Below are 23,250 nucleotides of genomic sequence, written 5' to 3'. Positions count from 1 at the left end.
GATCGGATGTACTCGGGACAAAATGAAGAAAAATGAGGAGATGAGAACAAGAAAGGGGATGAAAAAGTGGAGAATGTTGTTTGTTGTTCTAGTGGTTTTCATTTTCGGCGTCAAAGAGCCAAGTAGCCAATAATGGGTACTAGAATAGATGTGTAGACAGGTTACGAAATGAGAAAAGAATGTGGGTGGCTGAAGAGGTTACGCCGGAACGGGACACTTGGGGTGATCAGAGGTAAGATAAGAATTACAAAACTTTTTAACAGGGTATGTTCTTACAATACATGACTATCCGTATTTAAAAAATATGTTGTAATCTGATCCCGAGATGTTTTATATTTCCTAACATTACAATAGAAGTGATTGCAACACTTTCCAAAATCATAATTACTTGCGAAATTATTTTTGTTGTAAAGACTGATCCATTTCAACTGCCACACTACAAAATATTTCAACAAATGACCCAATTAGACCCGAATCAAAATATCACATTTCGAAAACTTCCTGTTCCTGTTCGTCTTCCTTCCCTCTGATTCATTGAGCTTCTAACACTTTCGGCATATTTGGCGGCTTCCTTCCACCCAATTTTTTTTCTTCATCGCATCAGTTTTAGTGCCCCCCAGTGCGAACCGAAATCGAAAAACAAACGACACAGTGCCGAACAATGCTTCCTCCTCAAGGCATTGCGCCAATTAAAAACAGGCGGTCCTCAGAAATAGTGTGGCACCAGGTAGAGTCCCTTCCAGGTCATGTCTCTGTCTCTTTTTCCGCGAGCGCGCGGCACCGACATGCGTTGAGCTGTTTGCCTGTAGCAGCTCCGGTGGCTTGACCGTAGCGCCTCAATGGGGCGGGTACACGGAGCCGGTTTCGTGTTCTTGCCTGGGAGGGCAGGGCATGTGCCTTCCTACTTGAAGCCCGTGTTCGGCCACTTCCATCCATCAGTCATATATATCGTCTTAACCTGGGGGAGCATCATCACATCATTCACGTTTTAATTTTCAGCCTCATTTTCTTTTTGTAATTGTTGATTATTTTTCAAGTTTCTCTCCCATTTCGTTTCATCTACCGTTTTCATTTTCAGAAAATGCGCTGGTGTACTTTAAGGCACCTATTCAGTGTAAGTAAAGATTTTCTAAACAACTCATTCTGTATTCCTGTTTTTCCAGATATCCACAATAATCCTCCTAGTAGACGCTGGATTAGAATGTGATCCAACTTCCAATGTTAAAAAACCAGATCCAGGCAGTCCTGAATCTTATTTATACTGCAATTTGGAAGGGTGAGTGTTGATTATTTCCATATTTCAATCAGAAATACAATAAAAACTTTAGATCCTTCTCGAAACGAAAATGTGCTAGCGGCAAAATTTTCAATAGTGAAACTGGAGAATGTGACTCCTTAATGCAGGCCGACGATCCGATTGACGATATTTTCTCGCAGCCGTTTTTCCAAGCACCGGGTGAGCCTTAAACTTATCAAATTCTTATTTGGAAATACAATTTTCAGATGACTTGTGCGGAGAAGGGATTCCATTGACTATTCTCTCTGCACCTGTTACCTGTAATCCTTCAATCAGCAGTTGTCCAGATGGTTAGTTTCTTAAACCACCTGGCTTCCAGCTAACAATTGAAATTTTCAGGCTACAGTTGTCAGTTTTACGAGCGCACAGGATCCAGTTACTGCTGTCAAAACCCAACACCAACCGCCAAAAGTTCAACTGACAAAATTAACTGCGGCGAGGGACGAGTTACATATATTGAGGTGAGTATTCCTGAAGCGATGCTCTTCTTCTGTTTGTCTCTTCCTCATCGGACTGTTTGCACAATTTTCATAAACTTTCTGGGTGGTCAGTCTTAGCAAGACAAGCCGGAATTAAAAACGAAGAAAACACACTTCGGTGACCCAGAAGGAAATGATTCTTTGTTCCACCACGAGAAAAGAAAATACAATGGCCAAAAGGTCAAATATTTGTCTACTTGCTTTTTTTGCAGATGGCTACTGGAAAACCACGTTCCTGTGTTCTCGCCAATGACAACTCCTGTCCAGCTGGATTTGGATGCACTCTAGTCGCTGGAACTACCACAAGATGTTGTGCAAAGGATATGGGTTGTGCTATCAACTCGGCTCCTCAGCTGAGAGGAAGTAATCCGATTGAATGCTCACCAACCGATGGCAGCGCCTGTAAGAGTGGATATGTCTGCAGCAAGAGCCAATACCTGAACAAGTTCATTTGTTGCTCTAATCCGGACGGTGAAATTATGGGTGAGTAATACGATCCGATTTCATGTTGTCTTTTTCTTTTTTATTCTTTTCTTCTCCTATCGTGGCGAAAAAGAAAATAAGATACACTTAACAAAGAACGAAAATCAGAGCTATTGCAAAAAACCGCAACAAAGGCAATTGTATCCTCCCTATATCTTTCCTATTTAGGCTCATGTCCTGGAGGTGAAACACCACTTGAGAATACTCAGTGTTCTGCCAATAAGCCATGTCCGAACGGATTCTCTTGCAACGATAAAAAGTGTTGTCCATACGCTAGTGTCTGCCCTGCAGGAGCTCCATTGAATAATGGACCAATGAAGTGCAGTGAAAATGCTCCATGTCCAGAAGGACACTCTTGTATCTCCAATGCTGGAATTCAGTACTGTTGCCCGGCTAAAGAAAAAGTTTGCTCTCTGCCAAGAAACGGAGGTGTCCAATGTGCTTCATCCATGAAATCTTCCAACCGTTACTACTTTGATATCGCTACCGCCACGTGTCGCTCATTCAAATTCACCCAATGTGGAGGAAATGCCAATAATTTTGGATCACTTGAAGAATGCGAGGGATTCTGTGTTGACACTCAATGCCCCAATGGTCAAGCTCATCGAGTCGGTGCGGTGAATGCCAATTGCGCACTCGCACAGGCAGACACTTGCCCAAATCAGCACTTTTGTCAACTTCCGCTATTTGGCCCGAGCCCTATTTGCTGCCCAACACCGGAATTGACGTGCAATGAGATGGTGTCAGCGGGAACGCCATGTTTTGGAAGAGGGCTCACTATTCAGAGATATTATTTCAATCCTTCCACTCAGTGAGTTCTGTTATTTTCATCCAGAAATAATTTTTCAAGTATTTAGAAAATGCCAACCCTTCCACTACTACGGTTGTAATGGAAACGGAAATAATTTCGAATCCATTGACCAATGTCAAAATTTCTGCCTCCATTCTGCTGATAATGGTTAGTTTTTTTTTTCCCAACTCCTAAACTAATTCCCAAAAACTACAGCTTGTGACGGTCTCGTCCCATTGAAGAATCCTAATAGCGAACTTCAAAGATGCAGTGAAGACGATCCATGCCCAGCTGGATACGAATGTAATGACTCTGCCTTCTGTTGTCCAACCTCTGAAAATGCCTGTAACGCCAATATGTCTAGAGGAAACGGATGCAAAGGGTCTACCCAGAGAAGCATGTGGTTCTATGACAAATCTAAGAAGAAGTGCTCGCAATTTGTATACAATGGTAATAATTTATTAGATTCACAACAATAATCACAAGGTTTCAAACTTTCAGGATGTGGAGGTACCGCTAATAGATTCACCAACAAAGTCGCTTGCACCGAATCATGCGTTCAATCCAGCGCTTTTGGTCTTTGCCCAAGAGGAATGAATCCATTCACTGAAGACGGAGAAATTACACCAAAAACATGTACTCTGAATGTTCGTGCTACTTGTCCAAGTGGATCGTCTTGTGTCAAGTCATCAACAAATCAACCTATCTGCTGTAAAGCTGTTACTGCTTGTCCAAACAACCGTATTCCATACAATATCCCTGGAACCAACTCCGTCGTTGCTTGTAGCATTGAACGGGACGACTGTCCAGAAGAATTCCAGTGCCTTGAATCAGCTACTGCTCCAGGATTCCACATGTGCTGCTCCGGACCACTTCCCTCATCCCAAAGACCTGTAAGACCAATTCCACCACCACCAGCTCCAAAAACTAGACGACCATATGAACCGGATAGTTTTGCTGAACTTCTCTCCAATATTTCTCCATGCCCTCCACAACTTTTCAGTAGCGGACAGAGTTGTACAGTCAACCAAATTGGAGACTGTCCAAAAAACCATATTTGCTTCCGTGACGTTGGATTCAAGCAGGGAGCATGCTGCAGAACTACTCCACCAAAATGTAGTCAGAAAGGATACGTTCCAGTTTTCCTCGACAGAACTCAAGTTCAAGTGTGCCAGGTTGATATTGACGGATGTCCAGAAGACTCCAAATGCATGACTTCAAGCGTAGCAAAACTAGCGATTTGCTGCCAGAAATATCAGCCACCAACTCCGAACAACAGGCCAGCGAACAGAGGAGTCAATCAAGGATCAGCCGCAAACAACAACAACAATCAAAACAACAATAAGGGTGCTGTGTGTGCGAACGGAGAACTACCGTTCCGCGGGCTAGACAACAAATTCCAAGAGTGCAACTTTGTTCATAATACTTGCCCATCAGGATACCAATGCGAGTTCTCCTCAACCGGACAAGCTGTCTGCTGCACTAATAATAATGTGATTCGCTGTCCATCTGGATCCTCAGTATTCGAGTATGGAGGTAGACCACTTGCCTGTCCAGCCGGAAGTAACAAATGTCCACAAGGATACAGCTGCATGCCTTCAACCAATCCACAACATCATCTCTGTTGTTCCTCTGGGTCTGGAATGGGACTGTCTCAACCACAATGTCTTCGAGGAGTTGCTTACGTCAATCCAGCAACCAACCAACGTCAATTCTGTTCTCCAATGAGAGCTGACTGTCCAGCAGGATACACTTGTTTCGAATCCGATCAATCTTCTCAATTCATTTGTTGTACTCATGGAGATCTCAGCGACAGATTCCAAGGATACTGCCCACCACGCCAAATTCCATACATTTCAAGAGACGGATTCCCGCCAACGTGTCACATGCAATTGTCTCCATGCCCAACTACTGCTCCATACGTTTGCATCTACTCTCCAGAGAAACAAGATTCTTACTGTTGTGCTCCTATTGATACCGCAGTGCATGTTGTGAATCCAGATAGAGGATTTGCTTCTCCGGCCAAGAATATCGATCTTCTTGAGACTCCAGAAGCACCAAATTCCAACGTTCCAGGAATGACTCAAACCTTCCCAGGAGGACCATCAGCTCCAGGAATGGGGCCAGTTGCCATGCCAGACCCAATTCCAGGTGTAGACAACACCAGAATTTTACCACCTGCACTAGCACAGGCTGAGATGGAGAAGAAGATCAGAGAGCAGTTTGCCAAACAAGCAGAAAATGGAAACAAATTTGGAAACTTTGATAACTCCCAAGAATCTGGCCACACTGGAAATAATGGAAACTTTGGAAACAACAACAATAATTTTAATTTGGGAGGAGGGGTTGTCCCAGGATTCAACAATCAAGCTTCCCAAAGTGGGTGCCCTCTCGGATCCCGCCCATTGATAGGATTTAACCAACAAATCACTGAATGCTCCCAACAACCATGTCCAGATGGATTCTCCTGCGTTTTCGCTGAAAAGGATAACAGATTCCAATGTTGTTCATCTGTTTCAATCATGTTGGCAGTTAACAAACCAGTTAACAAACAAACAACCCCATCTCCCAATGGTCAGATCGAATGTCCGCCAGGATTTTTCAATATGGACGGAAAGTGTCTTAAGATTCTCTTTGCTGGACAGAAGGGATGCATTTCTGATGATCAATGTAGTGCTCGTGAAGCTAACTCAACCTGTGACAATGGTTACTGTATCTGCCCAACTGATAAACCACTAGTTCACGGAGGAAAGTGTATTGCTAACTGTCCAGAAGGATTTGCTAACATTGCTGGAAGATGCTATGATCCAACAACTGTTATCTTCATGGACTCTGTAGATGAGAGAAAGAATGGGACCATTGGAGGATACTGTTTGGAGACACTAATCGAAGAGAAAAGATGTCTAGTCCAGAACAGTTACTGCTCAGAGAAAACAGTCACATGCACCTGTCAGATTGGATACGAACTTGAGATGAACTTCGAGGATAAGGATGACAAGGGTAAATGTAAGAAGAATAGTGATTCGAAGTACCATGATTTGAAAGCAACAACACCTACACCATTTGACGATGAGCTTTATTTCATTGATATCAGTAAGTTTTATCCAATGTTAGTACCCGATATTCATGTAAATTTTTCATTTCAGGTTCAATGAACCACGAGAGCCCATTGAATGACACAGGAGTAGAAAGTGAGGATTTGAACAAGTATCTGTTCCAGTCTGACGAAATGATTCCAGTTTTCGCCTAAACATTTTTGTATGACATTCTTCTTGATTTCTGTATATTTCGGTTCGAAACATGTTACCAACGATGACAAACGGGATAACTAAAACGAAAAATTGTTAATTTATTAATGTAACTTCAGATACTTTATTTATTTGCGTATTAATATTATTTTAAATATATATTTAATTATGATGTATTTTGAAAAACTGTTGTTTTCTCAATAAACTTATCTCATTTACAATTTTTTAATTTAGTTTTACACTGTTGCAATACACTGGACATAACAGTTTGTTGATTGGATTCCCTTTTATTCAATATTCAACTTCATATTTTCTGATAAATATAAAAAAACTACAACTGAAAAAATGAAATTGTGCTTCGAATAACACCAAATTTGAAATTCGAGTACTTGTGTTCATAATTTTCAACAGTTGGCTTTATTAATAAGTATTCATTACAAAATAAATCACGTTAAAAAGCCCGAACAAATCAAGAAGACTAGTTACGCAAATAAAAATCCCGTGTGAGAAAAAATATCGATAAGAAAATAACAAGTATGGTTCAAAGATCTAGGTTGAATGAGAATAGGTACAATCAGCATTGCATACGAAATGAATATAATACATATATTGTGAAATTATTGTTTAAGATCAGTGTTTCAAGTGATGTCCAATTGGAGATGGAACATCAGCATGCTTTATATCTGAAATTGGGGTCATTGCAGTGAGATTACTATCCGAAAGTGACATCGTATGTTCGTGGTCGTATTCGTTGCTCTTTGTGCTGTAAGTGTGCTTCCATATTTCAGCAAGACACGCCGAACTATGGAATCTGAAAAATGCCTTCTTTAATAAAAATGACTACAGTGTTTACCTGTAGAAAACTAATAATGGTCCAACTGCATAAATAATATAGTTATATTGCGTTGCTGCTTTGCTGGAGAATCCGAAACTTGATTTCATACCTTCGAATGTGTGAAATACAAACAAAGTCACATTTGACACCAGTAAAAATGTGATGATTTCTTTTCCTGGTTTGTATTTAATGGAATATTTTGATAAGCACCGTAATCTAAAAACTCAATTATAATGTATCTAGCCGACTTTTTTTTGTTGTTTTAGTCACCTTGAAGTAGTCAAAATAAATGCAGCTTGAACCACAACTTGAATCATTCGAATCACAAACACAAATGCTGGTAGAGCGCTGACCGTTAAGTCAGCAGACCTTCTACACGTTATAAATACGTCAATTCCAACAGCACAGTAAAGAATTTCACCGATCAATCCAATGATGAGCAAGATTTCGTCTATTACTTCACCATGGGCGTGTAAGCGATATTGAAGGAGACGCATCCTAAAAATGATTTACTATGACACAACGGAGGATTGTTGTGGTAATACCTCCATAGTCCAATTACACATGCACCAAGGGCAATAGAGAATAGTGATAAATCTACAATTCCAAATACGAGTTGAGCTCCGGCGCTGTTTCTTAAAGTTTCGAATATAGTGTACATTCCCATTGAGACCAGTGATCCAATGAGAAAGATGATTCCAGCAAACAAACCAGTAGATGATGAGCTGAATAGTTATTTGAAATAATCAAAACACGGTATACCTGCGCTACCTGCAATCAATCCTCATTTTGACCTTCCTTTTTCCACTATTGCTCTGATGATGACTATTCTGGCCGATTGATTTCCATAAAATGAACATAATTGCTGCCCCAATTAACGAATACCTGCAAAAACCACTTATTTTTTCTTACTTTTTCTACGCAGTTCGTTTTTTTCAAAACTGTTCACTCACTCGACAATGCAAGTGGTCAAAAACGTGGCAACATCTCCGAAGTGCTCAAGAGCAAACAATCTACTGACCGCTGGCTCTATCGTCTTTGTCTCGGGGCTGTTGTTGATCTAAAAAAAACTTTATGCGGTTTTGACCTATGGTACTGCAAAGTACCGTTGAATTCAGTACTGCATTTATTAAATCGTGAATTTCTTCTGATGATGAGGAGGAGGAAGAGTAGTACTTTCGAAATGTTTGCTTGAGTTGAGCTTTCTTGTGAGCTTTCGCTTCCTGAAAACATAAATATGAGTTGTTAGATTAATTTTTAGCTGAAATTGTTAGTAAAAGTACTAAAAATGCAAACTTGTTTAGCCAGCACAAATCGGAACCATGTCCACAAGTTGACCGAAATCAGGTGCATCATTCCGAATGCTACGATTTTCTGGGAGCTGTTCACAGTTATCTAAAGTGAATCAATTATGACACTTCTGTTTACCCAACTAACCTTAGAGTTGCAAAAAATAAAATGCATTTGTATGAAAGTAAAAATAATTGCCACAATCATCTTCGCAATTGTCACTTTCTTGCATGTTGCGTTTTCAATGCACAGAAACAACTCAAGGCCAAATAGAACGATTCCGACACTTCCGAAAACTGAAAAAATATATTTTTCAATAAAAAATTAAATTCCAATGTTCACATCACTCACATAGAGCACCAAGTCGCAAATACAATGTGCCAGCTCCTTCACCATTGTGTTGGCTTTGCATAATAAACCAGTCCTGACATAAGTTATACTTTTGGTTTTTCAATAATCTTCAGTTATTACCTCTGAGTTTTTGATAATTTTGTACCTACGAAGCACGGAGATTAAATAGTTATATGGTCCCGGATAGATAATGAAGATGTAGCAATATGCAAAAAATAAAATTCCAACACCATACATTGCTATATAGAATATCTGAATATAACAATTATTATTAAAATAAACGTATGTATTCATACCGTTTCTGCCCGCCACATGTCTGTTCTCCATGTTGGTGACACCTCCACAACCAAAGATATTATAGTAATTATCAAAGCATATAAACTGGTTATCAGGCGTACAAAAAAGTTACTGCAATCTCAAATTATGTAATTCAAAGTTTTCAATATACTTACGTTGCTCGCGGTTCGTGAATCCAAGGCCTCCTGTAGATTTCATGGAGATGTGTTGGTGAAGAAGGAATACTATCACTGTCACTTCCACCTTTTTCCATATCATCGGCAATCACGATGCCTGAAGGCATAATACTAAATGCAAGTTGTTTGAACATGGTTCTGTTCTGCTGGGAAAACTAAGAATTAGTGAGTTCGTTTGTCTAGTATTTAAAAACAAGTGCAAAAATATGTCCTCTGTATTTGTTTTGAAAGATTACTGAAAACATTAAAAAATGGGGGTTGATCATGGTTGCTAGCAGGTAGGCAAAGTTAAGTTTTGAAAGTTCAACATGATTTGTGAAAATTCTATAAACGTATTAATTAAAACCGAAAAGCACTTACAATTATGACTCGGGCTGTGCATTTGGCTCGCACCAATTTTCAACTGCTCGTCAACCATCAACATCCCTGAAACCAAAAATGTATATTATACTTTGTTGAAACAGAGAACAGATATATAACGAAAAAACGATGTTTAGACAGTAAGGCTCAGCTTTCAGCTCATAAGTAGGTTCAAGTACGTATTTTGTGCAACTCGACCTCCTACCACAAATCCGGTTATTATGCTAGCGGTGTTACTTTTTTCGTTTTAGAAGATTTTACGAAATGTGGGAAAAATTGAAAGAAGGTATGGGAAAGTTAGGGAAAAGAAGTAACAGAAACATTGAAGAGGAGATAAGAACGGAATGGAACTGGTTACCGTTTCCAAGTGCAACTATTTTTAAACTGACTAGTTTGATTAGTCATTTTGATCAAATGATGAATTAACAACTTTTCTGTGCTATCAGATTTAAAAAAAACGAGGAACCTAACTGTTCATAGATTTTCGGTTTCACGAGTGGACAAAGTTGAGGAGCAAATGAACTTGATCAAAATATAATAAGCTGGGTAAACAAATGAAGAGGGCGATTTCATTGACCTATTTCTCAGTTAGTACATGTATGGTGTGACCTGCAATTGTTGTTCTTTATACTGAAAGCTTTTTGGATCCCAAGCAGAGTAAAGTGACCGGAAGTTAGACCACACTTTTTATGTTCAAATACAGTAACCAATGTTTGAAAAGTGCTTTTGAGTTGTTCGCGGAGAAAAAAAACGTGAAAAGTATTGTTAAGTGTTTTCCGAAAAAGCACAAAGTACTGTTACCACTTCTTCATTAGTTTGTAAACTACCGAATGTTTTCATTAGCCTGACTATATTGGTAGAAACGAGGAAATTTGTGGAAAATCAGTCAGTTTGAGAGAAAATTTTGATTGACTCAAGTAAAGTAACTTGGTAGATCAAGTAAGTTGGTAGCGGTAGATTCGGGAGGAGGGTTAGTGGGAAGTGAGAATTAATCAAAACTGGAATATATTTGTACTGTGTACATAGAGCTTGAAACGAAGAGAGAGAGAGAGAGAGGCAACCGCCATGGAGGTACAGAAACGTTGCTTGCCTAATGTTTGCTTGACATCACAGATGGCAACCATTTTTGGAACACTTTTTCCATTCTTACTTTTTGCCTCGTCTTACTTTAGCTTGTCTTTTGATTGAAAAAAAGGCATAGTGGTATGATCTGCAAATAAACACTGGTACACGGAGGGTTGAACAAAGAGCATTGGAACATGCTGAAAATAGATTTTCAACATGAGGTCACAGTTCACAAACTTTTCAGAGATTCAATGAGTACAAATGTTTTTGTTCTTTTTTTGTAGTCTATGGTTTAATATTTGTGTATTCGTTCAGTATAACAAAGTGTTGCATGATGTTTGTTTTCAAACTAAAATATAGTTTAAGAATGATTAATGAAGCAGTTTATTTCTAAAACGAATTACTTTTTTAAAGGCGTACTCACTATCCCTGAATATGAGAACCAAAAGCCATGCGTTTCCAGCTTAACCTATTATATCTAACTAACTCGACTGTACTTCGAAAAACTTGTTCTTCAAGTTGGAAAGTAAATATTTTTAAAAGTAAAGTAGGTATCATTCTTAATTGCTTCTTCATTTTATTGACAAATCATGGGTGCGAAAAAGTCAACTCGGATTACTCTACCCCGCAAAAGCAAAGTTCAAAGCATCACAGCTTTGAATTAGTCATAAACGTGTTCTTGTGATGCAGAGAGCTTGATATTGTCAAAGCTCCGAACTGCTTGTATACAATATGTAGTGTTCCAGAATCCCCAATTGAAAACATTTTCAATGTTTGTGTATGCAACTATTATGCCATACCGTATTCGCAAAGTGGCCGCCATCATGTCAGATCTATTTCACATAGAAATGTGCCGCACCTCGAAAACATTTCAAAAATTGAAGCTAATCTGAAATGTCAAGATGATACACCAAGCAGACGACATGCATAGACCATAAACAGCCCAGCCGACTCTGTTAGTCAACTCTTCTTCCTTTTTCATTTTCTTTCTCTACAATGGCGAAATACTATCCGGAAGTATTGTTTCACGATCTTATCCTTGAAAATGTTTTGAAATTTGGGAAACGTGAAGCTCTGGTGAGAAATGATAAAAACGAACACCTAAACACGGGTGATATTTCAGATTCACAATGATCGTGTTATAACTTTTGATAAAATTCCGAATCTGGTCTCAAAAATGATCTCCAAGCTACTAGAACTAGGGGTTGGAAGTGGTGAGCTGATTTTCGTTTAATCTTATAATTAATGTGCATAATTTACAGATCAAACAGTGTTAGTATGCATGCCAAACTCAATTTGGTACCCGATAATATTTTTGGCTTGCGCAAAAATTGGGGCGATTCTTTCCGGCATCAGTCCTCAATCAACCGCTAATGAGTTGAAATTTTTCATGGCAGAGAGTGGATCTAAATTCTTCTTCACTGATGAAACTGTTGCAAAAGACAATGCTTGGATTTTGTCGAATGTATGTAAATAAAATTTTTTGGTGGGCATGAAAATAAAAATAAAAATATTTCAGGTTACTGTAGAAATCCTACCTGAGGACATTATGGCTTATATGGAGCCAATCGTAGAGATAGAGCATCTGAACATTGAAACCAAGGACATTGACTCGTATCTCCTAGCTCCATTTTCTAGTGGAACTACTGGCTTGCCAAAATGTTGTCTTTTGACTCATCGCAACTTTCTTGCTTCGACTTTCTCGTTGAAAAAGTATACAGTTTCATTGTAAAATTGAAAATGTTAGCTTTGTTTTCAGATTTCTCTTCGACCAACTTCTTGCTCAGAGTAATATGAAAACATTGGCATTTCTACCATTTCATCATGCTTCTGGATTCTGGGCATTGCTATTATGTCTTCTCGAGGGGTGCACTACTGTCATAATGTCAGATTTTCACCCAATCATTATGATGGATTTGGTGGAGAAATACCAGGTAGCAGCAGAATATGATCATACAATGATACTTCCCTTTTCAGATCGACACTATCAACATTGTTCCCTCAATTGCAAATATTTTCATAAAAATGGGGCTTCTTCAGGGTAGATGCCCAAGTCTGAGGTCAAACAGACTGTCAATATTCCAGAAACAGAACATTTTCAGAACCATACTCTGTGGATCATCCGGCCTGACAAAAGATCGCTGTAAACGATTGCTTGCAATCTTCCCACAAGTCAAACATTTTATTCAAGGTGAACCAAAAAGCTTTCTGTAAAAAAAAACAGTATTTCAGGTTATGGAATGACCGAGCTGGTGGTTCTTAGTTGTGTTACACCAATTGACGACAACTTCGAGCACCTTGGATCTTGTGGTCATATTTTGCCTGGATTCGTTGCAAAAGTATGCTTGATACCTAGTAATAATATAACTACGAACACTTTTTAGTTACTCAGACACTCAACCGGTGAGACCGAGTTGCTACTGAAATCCGACGCTATAATGAAGTTTTACCGGAACGGTACGCCAAATTTGGATGAGGATGGATACTTACATACAGGAGATATTGCAAATGAAAAAGACGGATTCTTCAATATAGTGGATAGAATGAAAGACTTAATTAAGCTGAACGGATACCAAGTTTCTCCAACTGAGATTGTAAGTTTACACTTCAATCAAAAATATCTGAGTGATCTTGTGCAGGAAAACGTGATCCTGACAGTCCCAAAAGTGGCAGAAGTTGCAGTCGTTGGGATTGAAGACGAATTGTGCGGCCAGCTGCCAAAAGCGTTTATCGTTCTTGAAAAAGGTGCAGACGAACTGCTGTTCCGTAAACATTTGGATCACACAATGAAAGGTTTTTTTATTGAAAAATCCTCGAAAAACAATACAAATTTGCAGAAAAACTATCTGCTGTTAAACAATTACGGGGTGGAGTTTCAATAATACATGAGATGCCAAAATCAGCAAGCGGAAAAGTGCAAAAAAACAAGTTGGTCTACTACTAAAATACCTTAAACAAGCAAAGAATTGAAACAATTCAAGTTATTTCTTATGGAATATAGTTACAAGTAATTATAATGTCGAATAAAATTTTTTTTAAAGCAAAACAAAAGACAATAAAAAATAACATATAAAACTGAATCACACGGAATCTCCAGTGGAACTCAAAGATGGAAACTCCTCATGTACCTCCGCTGCTTCCTCTTCCTGCAACTTTGCTCTTTTTTGCTGAAGCCGGGATGATATACGAGTTGGAAGCACGTTAGAGGTACTTGCTTGACATGTGTCTTCTTCGTACTCTGTGTCAGTGCTCTCGTATCGAATTGGTTCCTGCTCGATCTTTCTTCTCTGAAAATTTTGGTTTTATTTCATTGTTTCAACATCCAAGACACTACTCACCTTCGCCGCTTGCTTTCTAGCAGTATTTCTACCAATTGGGCTGACTCTTTTCGTTCTTGCTTCGGAAGTTACTGGTGCTGACTGTGTTTTAACGTTTGTCTCAACGTTCACTTCCTCTCTTTTCCCGACTCCCTCCGTGTTAAGTAATTTTTGAAGTGACCTCTTGCTTCTCTTCGGTTTTACAACTGGATTGGGCTCCTCGGGAAGCAATGTTTCTTTAATAACGTCATCTGGAGCCAAGGGTTCTGAATCCAAGGGTTCTGAACTCATGGATTCATCAACACCCGATTGCATTTCGTCTTCCAGAGGTTCGAAAACAGCATTTGGTTCTTCAATGAGAATTCCCTGAGGAAAATCGCCTGATTGAACCTGAAATATTCAAAATTTAGTCGTAATATATTATTTTCAGAACAAACCTCTAAAGCTTCTGCCAAAGCAATTTCTTCCGGATTGGCAGTAACCGGATACTTGCTTCGTGCCAATTTTGCCTTGATAACTGGGAAGAGAACACCGTGACGGTCGTCCGGACTTCTATACGTCTCCCCAAGATTTGGAATTTTTTCTCCACTTGTCATCTGGAAAAGAAGAAATTATAAAAATGAGTTTAGACATTTCCGAAAACTAACCCTTCTCTTGAATTCAAGCTTATAGCTGTCAATCTTGTTGAATACATTTCGAACTTCATAATTTTGCAAGTAGTATCTTCGGTCCGATGGATCAGATTCTTCACGCATTTGCTCCACTATTTGCACTTCGTCCATGCCTTCAATCAGTTTATGGGCTATCTCCATTTTGATGTCTTCAGTGATCGGAAGTGCTTGAATATCACGTCCGTGGCCAGAATGTTTTGTGCAACCACGGAGAAGGACAGTTCTGAAATTTGATGTTGAGTGGTTTCCGCTCTAAGCTCTTCAACTAACCCATCATCGTTCTCCCGAATTTGGAAAAATGCTGTGCAAGTTCTCCCAATCTTCTTACTGTCCCTTTTTCTTGTGTTGATCGAACCACAGTTCCTTTTGCCAGATAGTCGACATTGATAGTAAGTTGACTTGCTGAAGACGTTCTGCTTTCCGGAGGACCGAGAAAACTTGGACATGGTGAGACGCTCGAGTTCAGTTTTCCACAACTATAAAATGTATTTTTAAACTCAACACATTTCTAAAAAGCTCGTCTTACCTTGAATTCGATGAAGTTTTTGAAAATAATTCGTTCGAATGCGATATCGAGGATGTTATGAATTGTTTTCATGTGTTTGACAACAGTTGCAATTGAGTCACAACGAGTCATACAATGAGGCATTGGGCAAAGCAGACCTACATTCTTGCTGAAAATTGTGAAATGATTATTAATAAATTCCTAATTGCTGTTTCAAACCTCATGATGTCTTTTGGCTCTTCATTGGGGTCGTGTTTGCTTTTGTGTGATTCATGTAACGCTTTTTGTCTCCAAACGAAATTACACGTTTCACACGCGACACAGTCCGAATTGAATCCAACTTGTTCAGCAGTTAACGTGAGACGTTTTTGGAAATATCGATCCGGGAGTGGTGTCATTTCATCCGTTGGAATGAGGTAAGCGTCCCGAGGTTCCGGAAACAATCTGGGTTTCGGCCGATACAACTTTTTCATTGCCGGCGTCATTTTCACTTTGAATTTTTTGGATAGTGCAGAATCGCTTTTTAATTTTTTATTGATGAGGGGAACCTGGAAAAGAAATGAAGTCATTTTAATGAATAATATATTAATTTTACTCACAAATGGTTCAGGTGCTCGTCTTTCCACTCCTGTTCCAGGATATATTTTATTTGCCACTAACAGCGCATTAACAGTTGATTCTTTTGCGTTCAGACGCTTTCTATGTTTTGGCGGATCCTTTCTAATTGGTTTTCCATTTTTTTCAAATTTCATCAATCGATGAAATGCGGGAAGAATGTTCATCTCAGGGAACTTTTTAAGTCGATCATCTTGAGAGTGTAACTCAATAATGTCAGCTGAAATGAACGGAATGCTTTGTTTTAAAAGTCGACTTTCCACAACATACGATTTTCAAGCAAATGATAGTTTTCTTCAGCTTTCTTTTGCTCAACGTAGACGATGTCAGTATTGAGGTAATGTTCATCAATGAATTCGGGGTTTTCTTGAGAATTGTAGTCTGGATTGTTGTCATATGTCTGAAATTATGCGTTTTAGAATTTGATGGCATTAAGTAATCATGGAGTTCAATTCATCTACTTCGACGCATAAAATTGGGAAAATTTAGCTTGAACGTACTGAAACAGACGAATACGCTTAAATGGGAAGTTCGTGGTTCCAGGAATTTTGTTAAACATTATCCAGTCATAAATAATCGGCAAACACCGCGTTTTCCAAACTGTGACGTTTATGATGTTCTCTCGCTGTGCTTTTGCCAGTGACACCAGCCGACAAGTACTACTTATCAAAATTATTTGTCAGTTGAGAAGGGGTTTTTGAATGTTACGCTTACTTCTTCGTCCTCATATCGATATTGGATTTCGTCCTCATAGATGTACGCTCCCTCTTCATCCATGTACACATTTTCTGCATGCATATATTGTTCATCGCCTTCTGTAGCATGCATCAATTCTTCTTCATCGGAATGCAGAACGTCAATCTCCTCATCAGACAAATTCATCGGATAGAGATCCATTTTTGGGCCGGGTCTGTAATAATGAATCAAAAAGGTTGAATAAACGCCAATTAATGAGAGGAAAACGGGGTAGACAATTTATTTGCCATCGGTGTTCAAATAAAAGGAAAGTCCCTGGTAAAAATCGATTTCTCAATGGATAGTTTTGATTTTTGGCGCAAAACTTTGCCTGAAGCTTGTAAAATTTTAATTTTTGAATCAAAAAATATTTAGTGGTACACAAAAAACAGGCCACAAAAACAAAAGTTTCCCACTAAAAACGTCACAGTTAAACATAATGCAACTGAGAAAACGGAGTGTCGTTTGGCCGACTGAGGTCATCCTCCTGCTGTGTGTTGAGTGTGTGTGTTCTCCGCTGTTCTCTCCGTCTCTCTGTGCCCCACACCGTCTCTTCCTACCGCCTTGTCCTACTGCATTGTGTTGTGTGTCGTCATCTCCATCTTCACCTTCTCGCATCTTCCTCGTTGTCCATTAATTTATTTCTTTGTGTTTCTTGGCCTTTTGTTGTCTCTCGGTATAGAATAGAAATCAAAAATTTCTCATAGGATTCGTACGGATAGTATCCAAAAAAGAAGGATTTATATTTTATAGCCATTAAAGGTAATTGAACAGATGCTTAAATATTGAGCGTCGAGGAAACTGAAAATGTTTATCTATTGCAGCAATTTGTTGTAAAATATGTATTCTTACTGTCAACTAGACAACAAAATAAAACGTGCAAAAACTGCAAGAATAGCATGTTTTTCTGATCCACTAAAGTGCGGGTTCCTTTCCAGACCCTTTTTGTTCCGTTGCATAAAAAAAAATAGAAAACGTGCACCAAAAAAAGAATACTAGGATAACAAGTACCCTTATTGTGCACGTTTTTCTTTTTTCTTGTTTTCCGTCACATATTTTCCGAGTAATTCAGTTGCAGTTCTTTCTATTTTTGTTTTTCTCTTCATCTGAAGAGAAGCCGCTCTATCAAAAATAATACGAACATCCAATACGAAAGCATTCATGCATGAAAATTGTGTTCGTTTTTCAAAAAAAGTTGTAATTAAAATGACAAGTTCAGGAAAGACTGTTGATTAGATTAGGACGATGCGATTTTTCGGAAATCTTCAAAGACGAATTCTTTGATTTCGTCTTCGGTCTCTCGTCATTCTTTGCTAACATAATTGTAAAACCTGATTCTATACATAGACATATATTCAATTCCCACGTGTTAACCGCGCGTCTTCTTCCACCTCGGTCCATCAGACTGTTGAGAGATTGTCGACGGCGTCGAATTTCCTTCTCTCTCCGTGAATCGAAAACTAAAAGTCACTACGTCCTTTTCTAGTATAATACAGTCGTTATTATGCAAAATAAAATCATACAGAGAAAGACGAAAAAGAGAGATCACACGATTTTTGTACCTCTCACCATTGTCGAGATAGGTCAGACCTATCTTTTGGTATTATGTTACACAGTCAATAGGTTTTCTTCTAGACAGTAGACAGGCTTACCACGTTCTTTCTTTTCATCTCTAATCACTCGGCAAGCTCTCTTTCGGTAGCTTGATCAGTTTCTCAGGCGGCGGAAAGGAGCAAATATAAATAGATTACGATGTACAAAGTCTAGAGAACAGAACAGTGGGGAAGAAAAAAGAAGCACAACGTTTTGGTGTGTTTCTTCCAAAAAATTCATCATTCTGAAAAGCAATCCTTCTTTTTTCTATCTTCCCTAAAACGTTTTTATTTTAATCCTCCAGAGAGACAAGAAACGAGCCAATCTTTTCTCACTTTGCATGTATTAGAGTTTTATGTCTCGTGGGGTATTCTGAATACAATTTTTAGTTTTTCTTTCTGTTCTTTTTTGGAAAATCTGCACTTTTGTTGCCATACTAAACGCTTCTCATTCCTTTTCGTGTTTCCGCCTTTTTTTCCGCTTGCCCCTAAATCTAATTTCCATGTGCTTACACAAGCACGCGTCACGTTTTCTTTTTTTGCTGGAAAGAAGAGAGTCTTTGAGTGTATCGGTGAGCAGCACGTATTTGGGGTACCGGCATTTTTTGGTTAGTCTCGAACGAAAGTTGCCGTTGGTCTCATTCTTATCAATCAATGCTATGTTCTCTGTATCTATACATCTAATTGTGTGCTAGCCCCACATGAATGATTTGATTCATGTTCGGGAAACCATCAGGCGACACACAAAATGTTTCATTTCAATTGTACCAGTTTGAGATAACAAAATAAATAGGGCACTCAACGAGATTGTTATCACAACTCCCAGCGTGGCCACTAGGGAAACAAACGTCGACATCGACAACGCCTGACCTGAGAAGCCAAAATATGTATATTTTCATTTCGCGCCGCTTAACTTCTTGCTCATTGTGCTCCAGTCTTTCAGTGTTTGATATCTCTCCTTCTCCTTCCCATTCCTTCTTTCTCAGTCCTCCCAATGTTTCCGCTTTCTAACCGATAGCACAATTATCTTTCTTTTTTGTCGTCTTCTTTTTTGGAAATTTCGAAATAATCTTTCTCTTCTTTTTCAGGGTTTCGTGTGAAGAGATGTCCTCATTCAAAGACATTCACCACCAGAGAATCAGTCACATGACTGCCTCAAAATCGACGACAATGACCGAGTCGGATGAGGTTCTTCCAAAAACGGTACGTGTTTTTTCTTTGTGATTCAAAGGCAAAATGAGTCATATTCAAACTGAAGTTGTTTCAGCCTAATGACAAAGAAGCGTTCGCTCGCCTTCTCTGGATCAACCAATGCTACGAAGCAATGCCTTCTAGCTCCAAGATGGTCGTCTTCGATCAAGGGCTCTTGATGCACAAGGCCTTCAATGGACTCCTTGCTCAAAGCACACGTCACGTGCTCCTCTCGGATCCAGAATCGGGAGGAAAACTCGATGGAATTCTCAGTGTCACTGATTTCATTAAAGTGATGCTCAAGATTTATAGGTTGGTTTTATTCTTGCAGAAGTTTATTCCTTGGTTAAACCGATGTCATTAGTGAATATTTTTCAGAGAAAGAGCCAAAGTTGGTGAGAAAGAGCCAACAGAGCTTGACATGACTCAAATTGCTAACGAGGAGATTGGAAATATGAATATTCGCCAGTATCGCGGTTAGTCATTAGCCGTCAGATATCTGAAAATTTTACTGCAGAATCCAAATATGTGGATTTGTTTTCAGAACTTATCAAGAAAGATGGAAATCTCCGACCGCTCGTCTCCGTCGACGCCAGTAGCAGTCTTCTTGATGCCGCCTGCATTTTGGCTGAAAACCGTGTTCATCGTATTCCAGTTATCGACACTCATGATGGTTCCGCTCTTTTCATTCTGACTCACAAACGGATTCTCAAGTTTTTGTGGCTCTATGTAAGTATATTTAAGAGAGGAAATGACGTAAATAGCTACTAATGAAGCAATAGAGCATCCATGCGTTGTGTTAGCTCTGAAGATTAACCAAATCCCGAAATATCTCAGGACATGTATTTTAATTTAGGGAAAACACTTGGCACCACTCGAGTATCTTCACAAATCGCCAAAGGAGCTTGGAATAGGAACATGGAGTGGAATCCGTGTTGTCTTCCCAGACACTCAACTTGTCGATTGCTTGGATATTCTGCTCAACAAAGGCGTTTCCGGACTCCCCGTGGTGGAGAGAGAGACTTTCAAGTACGTCTGATTCCAATCGCGAATGACCTTACTGAATTTTTCAAACTGTATGTTTTGTTACTTTCAGGGTTGTCGACATGTACTCCCGATTTGACGCTGTTGGAATCGCCCTTGAAAACCGTCTTGATATCACCGTCAAAGAGGCTTTGGCGTTCAAATCTCAAGGAGGACCGATGAAAGTGAGTGCGAGGAGAGTGTAACCGTCAGGAAATCAATTCCATGCATCAATGGAAAGTTGATTCGGGTGTTACACTGAAACCAGTTCGAGAAAGTTATCAGTGATTCCGGGGGAAATGGTTTTCTGGGTTGGAAGTAGGGAAAAAGAAGATAAATATCAAAGATCGTACATCTCTTCGAAAGATACAAAACGGTTTGAGGTAGTGAATTTTTATTAGATTATCGAATTATAGCAAAGTGATTACGCAGAAAATGTATTTTGGGTGGAAAATGCTGCCAGTGTTTCGCTACACAGTGGTGATTATGGAATTTTGCAAAAACATTCGTTAGAATGATTATTAGAATATACTGATGACTATCTTTTTTCTTATTTTCAGAACGACGAGCGAGTTGTCTCCGTCCGCGACACTGAAAGTTTCTGGAAAGCAGTCAACGTTCTCGTCGACCACAATGTCCATCGTCTGTGTGCCGTCAACGAACAGGGAGGGATTGAAGGAGTGATCTCATTGTCCGACGTCATCAACTTTATGGTGGTTCAGCCAGGAAGTCACTTGAGAAGCGTCACTCCTCCGAAGAAACACTGGGCTCGTCATCATACAGGAGATATGAATGATAAGGTTTGTCATTGACTGAATATTTGAGAACTTTTTTCAATGAAGTACATTTCAGGAGCTCCGAGAGATCCTTCTCACCAATGCGGCTAACTTTGAGCAGGAATCCAACTCGAGCAGCGCGTCGGGCTCGGCGCTTCCTAGCAACCAGAACAGCTACTCCAAGCACCCACCACACCATTAAAATCTTCTTTTCGATTTTCTCATTTTCTATTGTATTACACGTTTCTTTTCTCCCACTTCACTCCCCAAAAATGTTCCTGTTTGTATAATATCACGTCAACATTCTTTTCCCATTTGGAGTTCTTGCCTCGCCATAGGATTTTTCTTTCCCACATCTAGGCATATGATGTTTTCAATTGCTAGAGCTCAGTTCTCAGTTCTTCTTGACTTTGAGACACAAATTGTGATATATTATGCTAAGTCATTCATCCCCAATCATTGTAGTCATTATTAACCTTCTATCTTAGCCTCTTTTCCTTTTTCTTCCAAAATTTATTTGAAAATTGTGAATAAAAGAATGTGAAAACATCACGAAGAAAAATGTAGCCATAGAGACACAAATCTTCTCTTCTTCTGTTCAACACCTTCCGCTATACACCAAAAAATGTGTTCGTAATCAGTGTCTATTATACGAATGTCCAGTCAGAACTTTAAAAGTGCAGGTACGCAAAAATTATTTGATTGCACTTTGTACCTGCTCTTCTCCGGCGGCGCCAAAAGTATTCTTACCCCCCTCATCACTGAACATATAGTGACAATTTGAAAACCTATTACACTCCCACAAATCATTACGCTTTCGTTGCCCCGCTTAGAGAGTGAATTCGACTATACCGACGCACTGTTATCGATCATTCGAACTTCTTTTTTGTGGACGACGAAAAAACGTTACTTTGTTCATAATCTCGCGATTCGCGTCTGCCTCCTTTTCTCGACTACTGATATGGTGTGGCAGTGGAGGGCATTCTAACCGTAGACTGATTAGCTTTATAATTTCTCTCTCACTACTTTTAATTCGACGCGGGACATAACCTCTCGTTTTGGGGAGTGTGTTTTCTTATTCTTTTCGAAAATTCGTAAGTTGCTGCAAGTTTTTCAGAGAGACAGAATAATTATGGAGTGCTGATAAGCGCTCTGCAAACGTGGTTGTTGGCAATAAGTTGAAAAAGTGAATTTATTTGAAAGTTTGAATATTATGCATCGTAAGTTATCAATTTTGACACTACAGTAGTCCGAAAAAACTTAATTTTTGATTTATCAACGTCAACACCGTGAGAGCGGCATGTTGTTTTACATGTACTTTCTCACGGTTGCGAGTTGGGTGAGAAGAAAAAGTTTGTAGAGCAACATTGATATTCAGTAAGTTTAAGTCAACCCCCGTCTTTTTCCCTGACTTTATATTTCTCATTCTATTTCGATGATATTTGGCACATAAGCTAATTGACATCATATAGTCTTCTAGACACCTAATTCACCCCCTTGTACTCCCCACACGCGAATTTGTAGGTTTTTGTCTGTCGAATTTAGTGTTTGCTTCCTGGTGTCCAATCCTCTTTTCTTTTTTCTTTACCAAATGTACTAATTTGTAATTCCAATTCTTACTCGGTTTCGTTCCCCGGTTTTTGCGAACAGAAAAAATAAAAAAAAACCAACATTCTTTTGTGTTGTCCTATTCCTCTCCTCACCCCCGAAGATGTTCATAAAAAAGCACTTTGCTCGTCCCCTGTGCCGGTTGTCCTTGGCGAGCACATTTTTTTCCTCCTCTCTTTCATTCACACTACTCGCACCGCCGACACTACCAAAAACGACCGGAGGAAAAGATGGGTGGTGATGAAGTGTGGCGCGCTGAAGAGACGGAGCCTGTGAAAGACATCAATCTGGTCGTGGCGCGGGGAATCGAGAGAAAAGGACCTCCGCCAGGAGGACTCTGCTCCGTCGTTCACACTTTGAAAGGCAAGAAAGCAGAAGGAAAATGAAAATGAGAATGAGATGGGCCAAATGCAAAGAAGGAAGCAAAAAAGTAAGACCAAAGAAGGAGCAGAAGGAGATGAAGAAGAATTCTGAAGGCCGTTCTTTTGCAGAAAAAAGGAAGCTAAATGGAAATGAAAGAAGGAGCGTCGGGGGTCCCGTACTCGG

General features: G+C 39.3%; 5 protein-coding genes across 5 annotated transcripts; 3 read left to right on the top strand and 2 right to left on the bottom strand.

Moving 5' to 3' along the window:
• Nucleotides 1-1,081: 1,081 nt before the first annotated feature.
• On the top strand, nt 1,082-6,299 carry GCK72_023233 (uncharacterized protein; the record flags this gene model as incomplete). The annotated part of the gene is made up of 11 exons (XM_003106592.2): nt 1,082-1,114; nt 1,164-1,276; nt 1,329-1,456; nt 1,504-1,587; nt 1,637-1,758; nt 1,989-2,259; nt 2,428-3,070; nt 3,117-3,217; nt 3,266-3,499; nt 3,551-6,142; nt 6,196-6,299. 11 exons carry the CDS (start codon nt 1,082-1,084, stop codon nt 6,297-6,299), a joined length of 4,425 nt encoding a protein of 1,474 aa, XP_003106640.2.
• A 628-nt stretch (nt 6,300-6,927) lies between these two features.
• GCK72_023232 (uncharacterized protein) lies at nt 6,928-9,670 on the bottom strand (the record flags this gene model as incomplete). Its single annotated transcript, XM_053735297.1, has 14 exons — nt 6,928-7,108; nt 7,151-7,213; nt 7,403-7,630; nt 7,678-7,857; nt 7,904-8,017; nt 8,086-8,192; nt 8,239-8,355; nt 8,429-8,527; nt 8,570-8,718; nt 8,774-8,846; nt 8,894-9,025; nt 9,070-9,181; nt 9,226-9,343; nt 9,607-9,670. The coding sequence occupies 14 exons, from the start codon at nt 9,668-9,670 to the stop codon at nt 6,928-6,930; spliced, it is 1,737 nt and encodes a 578-aa protein (XP_053578863.1).
• A 1,997-nt stretch (nt 9,671-11,667) lies between these two features.
• Nucleotides 11,668-13,615, top strand: GCK72_023231 (uncharacterized protein; the record flags this gene model as incomplete). The annotated part of the gene is made up of 10 exons (XM_053735296.1): nt 11,668-11,748; nt 11,795-11,885; nt 11,934-12,136; nt 12,191-12,384; nt 12,431-12,605; nt 12,649-12,712; nt 12,904-13,010; nt 13,056-13,265; nt 13,311-13,464; nt 13,509-13,615. The coding sequence occupies 10 exons, from the start codon at nt 11,668-11,670 to the stop codon at nt 13,613-13,615; spliced, it is 1,386 nt and encodes a 461-aa protein (XP_053578862.1).
• Nucleotides 13,616-13,751: 136 nt separating this feature from the next.
• Nucleotides 13,752-16,676, bottom strand: GCK72_023230 (uncharacterized protein; the record flags this gene model as incomplete). The annotated part of the gene is made up of 10 exons (XM_053735295.1): nt 13,752-13,958; nt 14,010-14,378; nt 14,426-14,584; nt 14,636-14,882; nt 14,930-15,135; nt 15,186-15,333; nt 15,384-15,712; nt 15,764-15,999; nt 16,050-16,179; nt 16,494-16,676. 10 exons carry the CDS (start codon nt 16,674-16,676, stop codon nt 13,752-13,754), a joined length of 2,214 nt encoding a protein of 737 aa, XP_053578861.1.
• Nucleotides 16,677-19,210: 2,534 nt separating this feature from the next.
• Nucleotides 19,211-21,298, top strand: GCK72_023229 (uncharacterized protein; the record flags this gene model as incomplete). Its single annotated transcript, XM_003106615.2, has 8 exons — nt 19,211-19,309; nt 19,374-19,609; nt 19,676-19,773; nt 19,842-20,026; nt 20,154-20,326; nt 20,394-20,505; nt 20,881-21,120; nt 21,173-21,298. 8 exons carry the CDS (start codon nt 19,211-19,213, stop codon nt 21,296-21,298), a joined length of 1,269 nt encoding a protein of 422 aa, XP_003106663.1.
• Between the last annotated feature and the right edge of the window lie 1,952 nt (nt 21,299-23,250).

This window comes from Caenorhabditis remanei, chromosome X (genome assembly GCF_010183535.1).
Source record: "Caenorhabditis remanei strain PX506 chromosome X, whole genome shotgun sequence".
NCBI lineage: Eukaryota > Metazoa > Nematoda > Chromadorea > Rhabditida > Rhabditidae > Caenorhabditis > Caenorhabditis remanei.
This window is presented reverse-complemented; position numbering and strand designations above follow the sequence as displayed.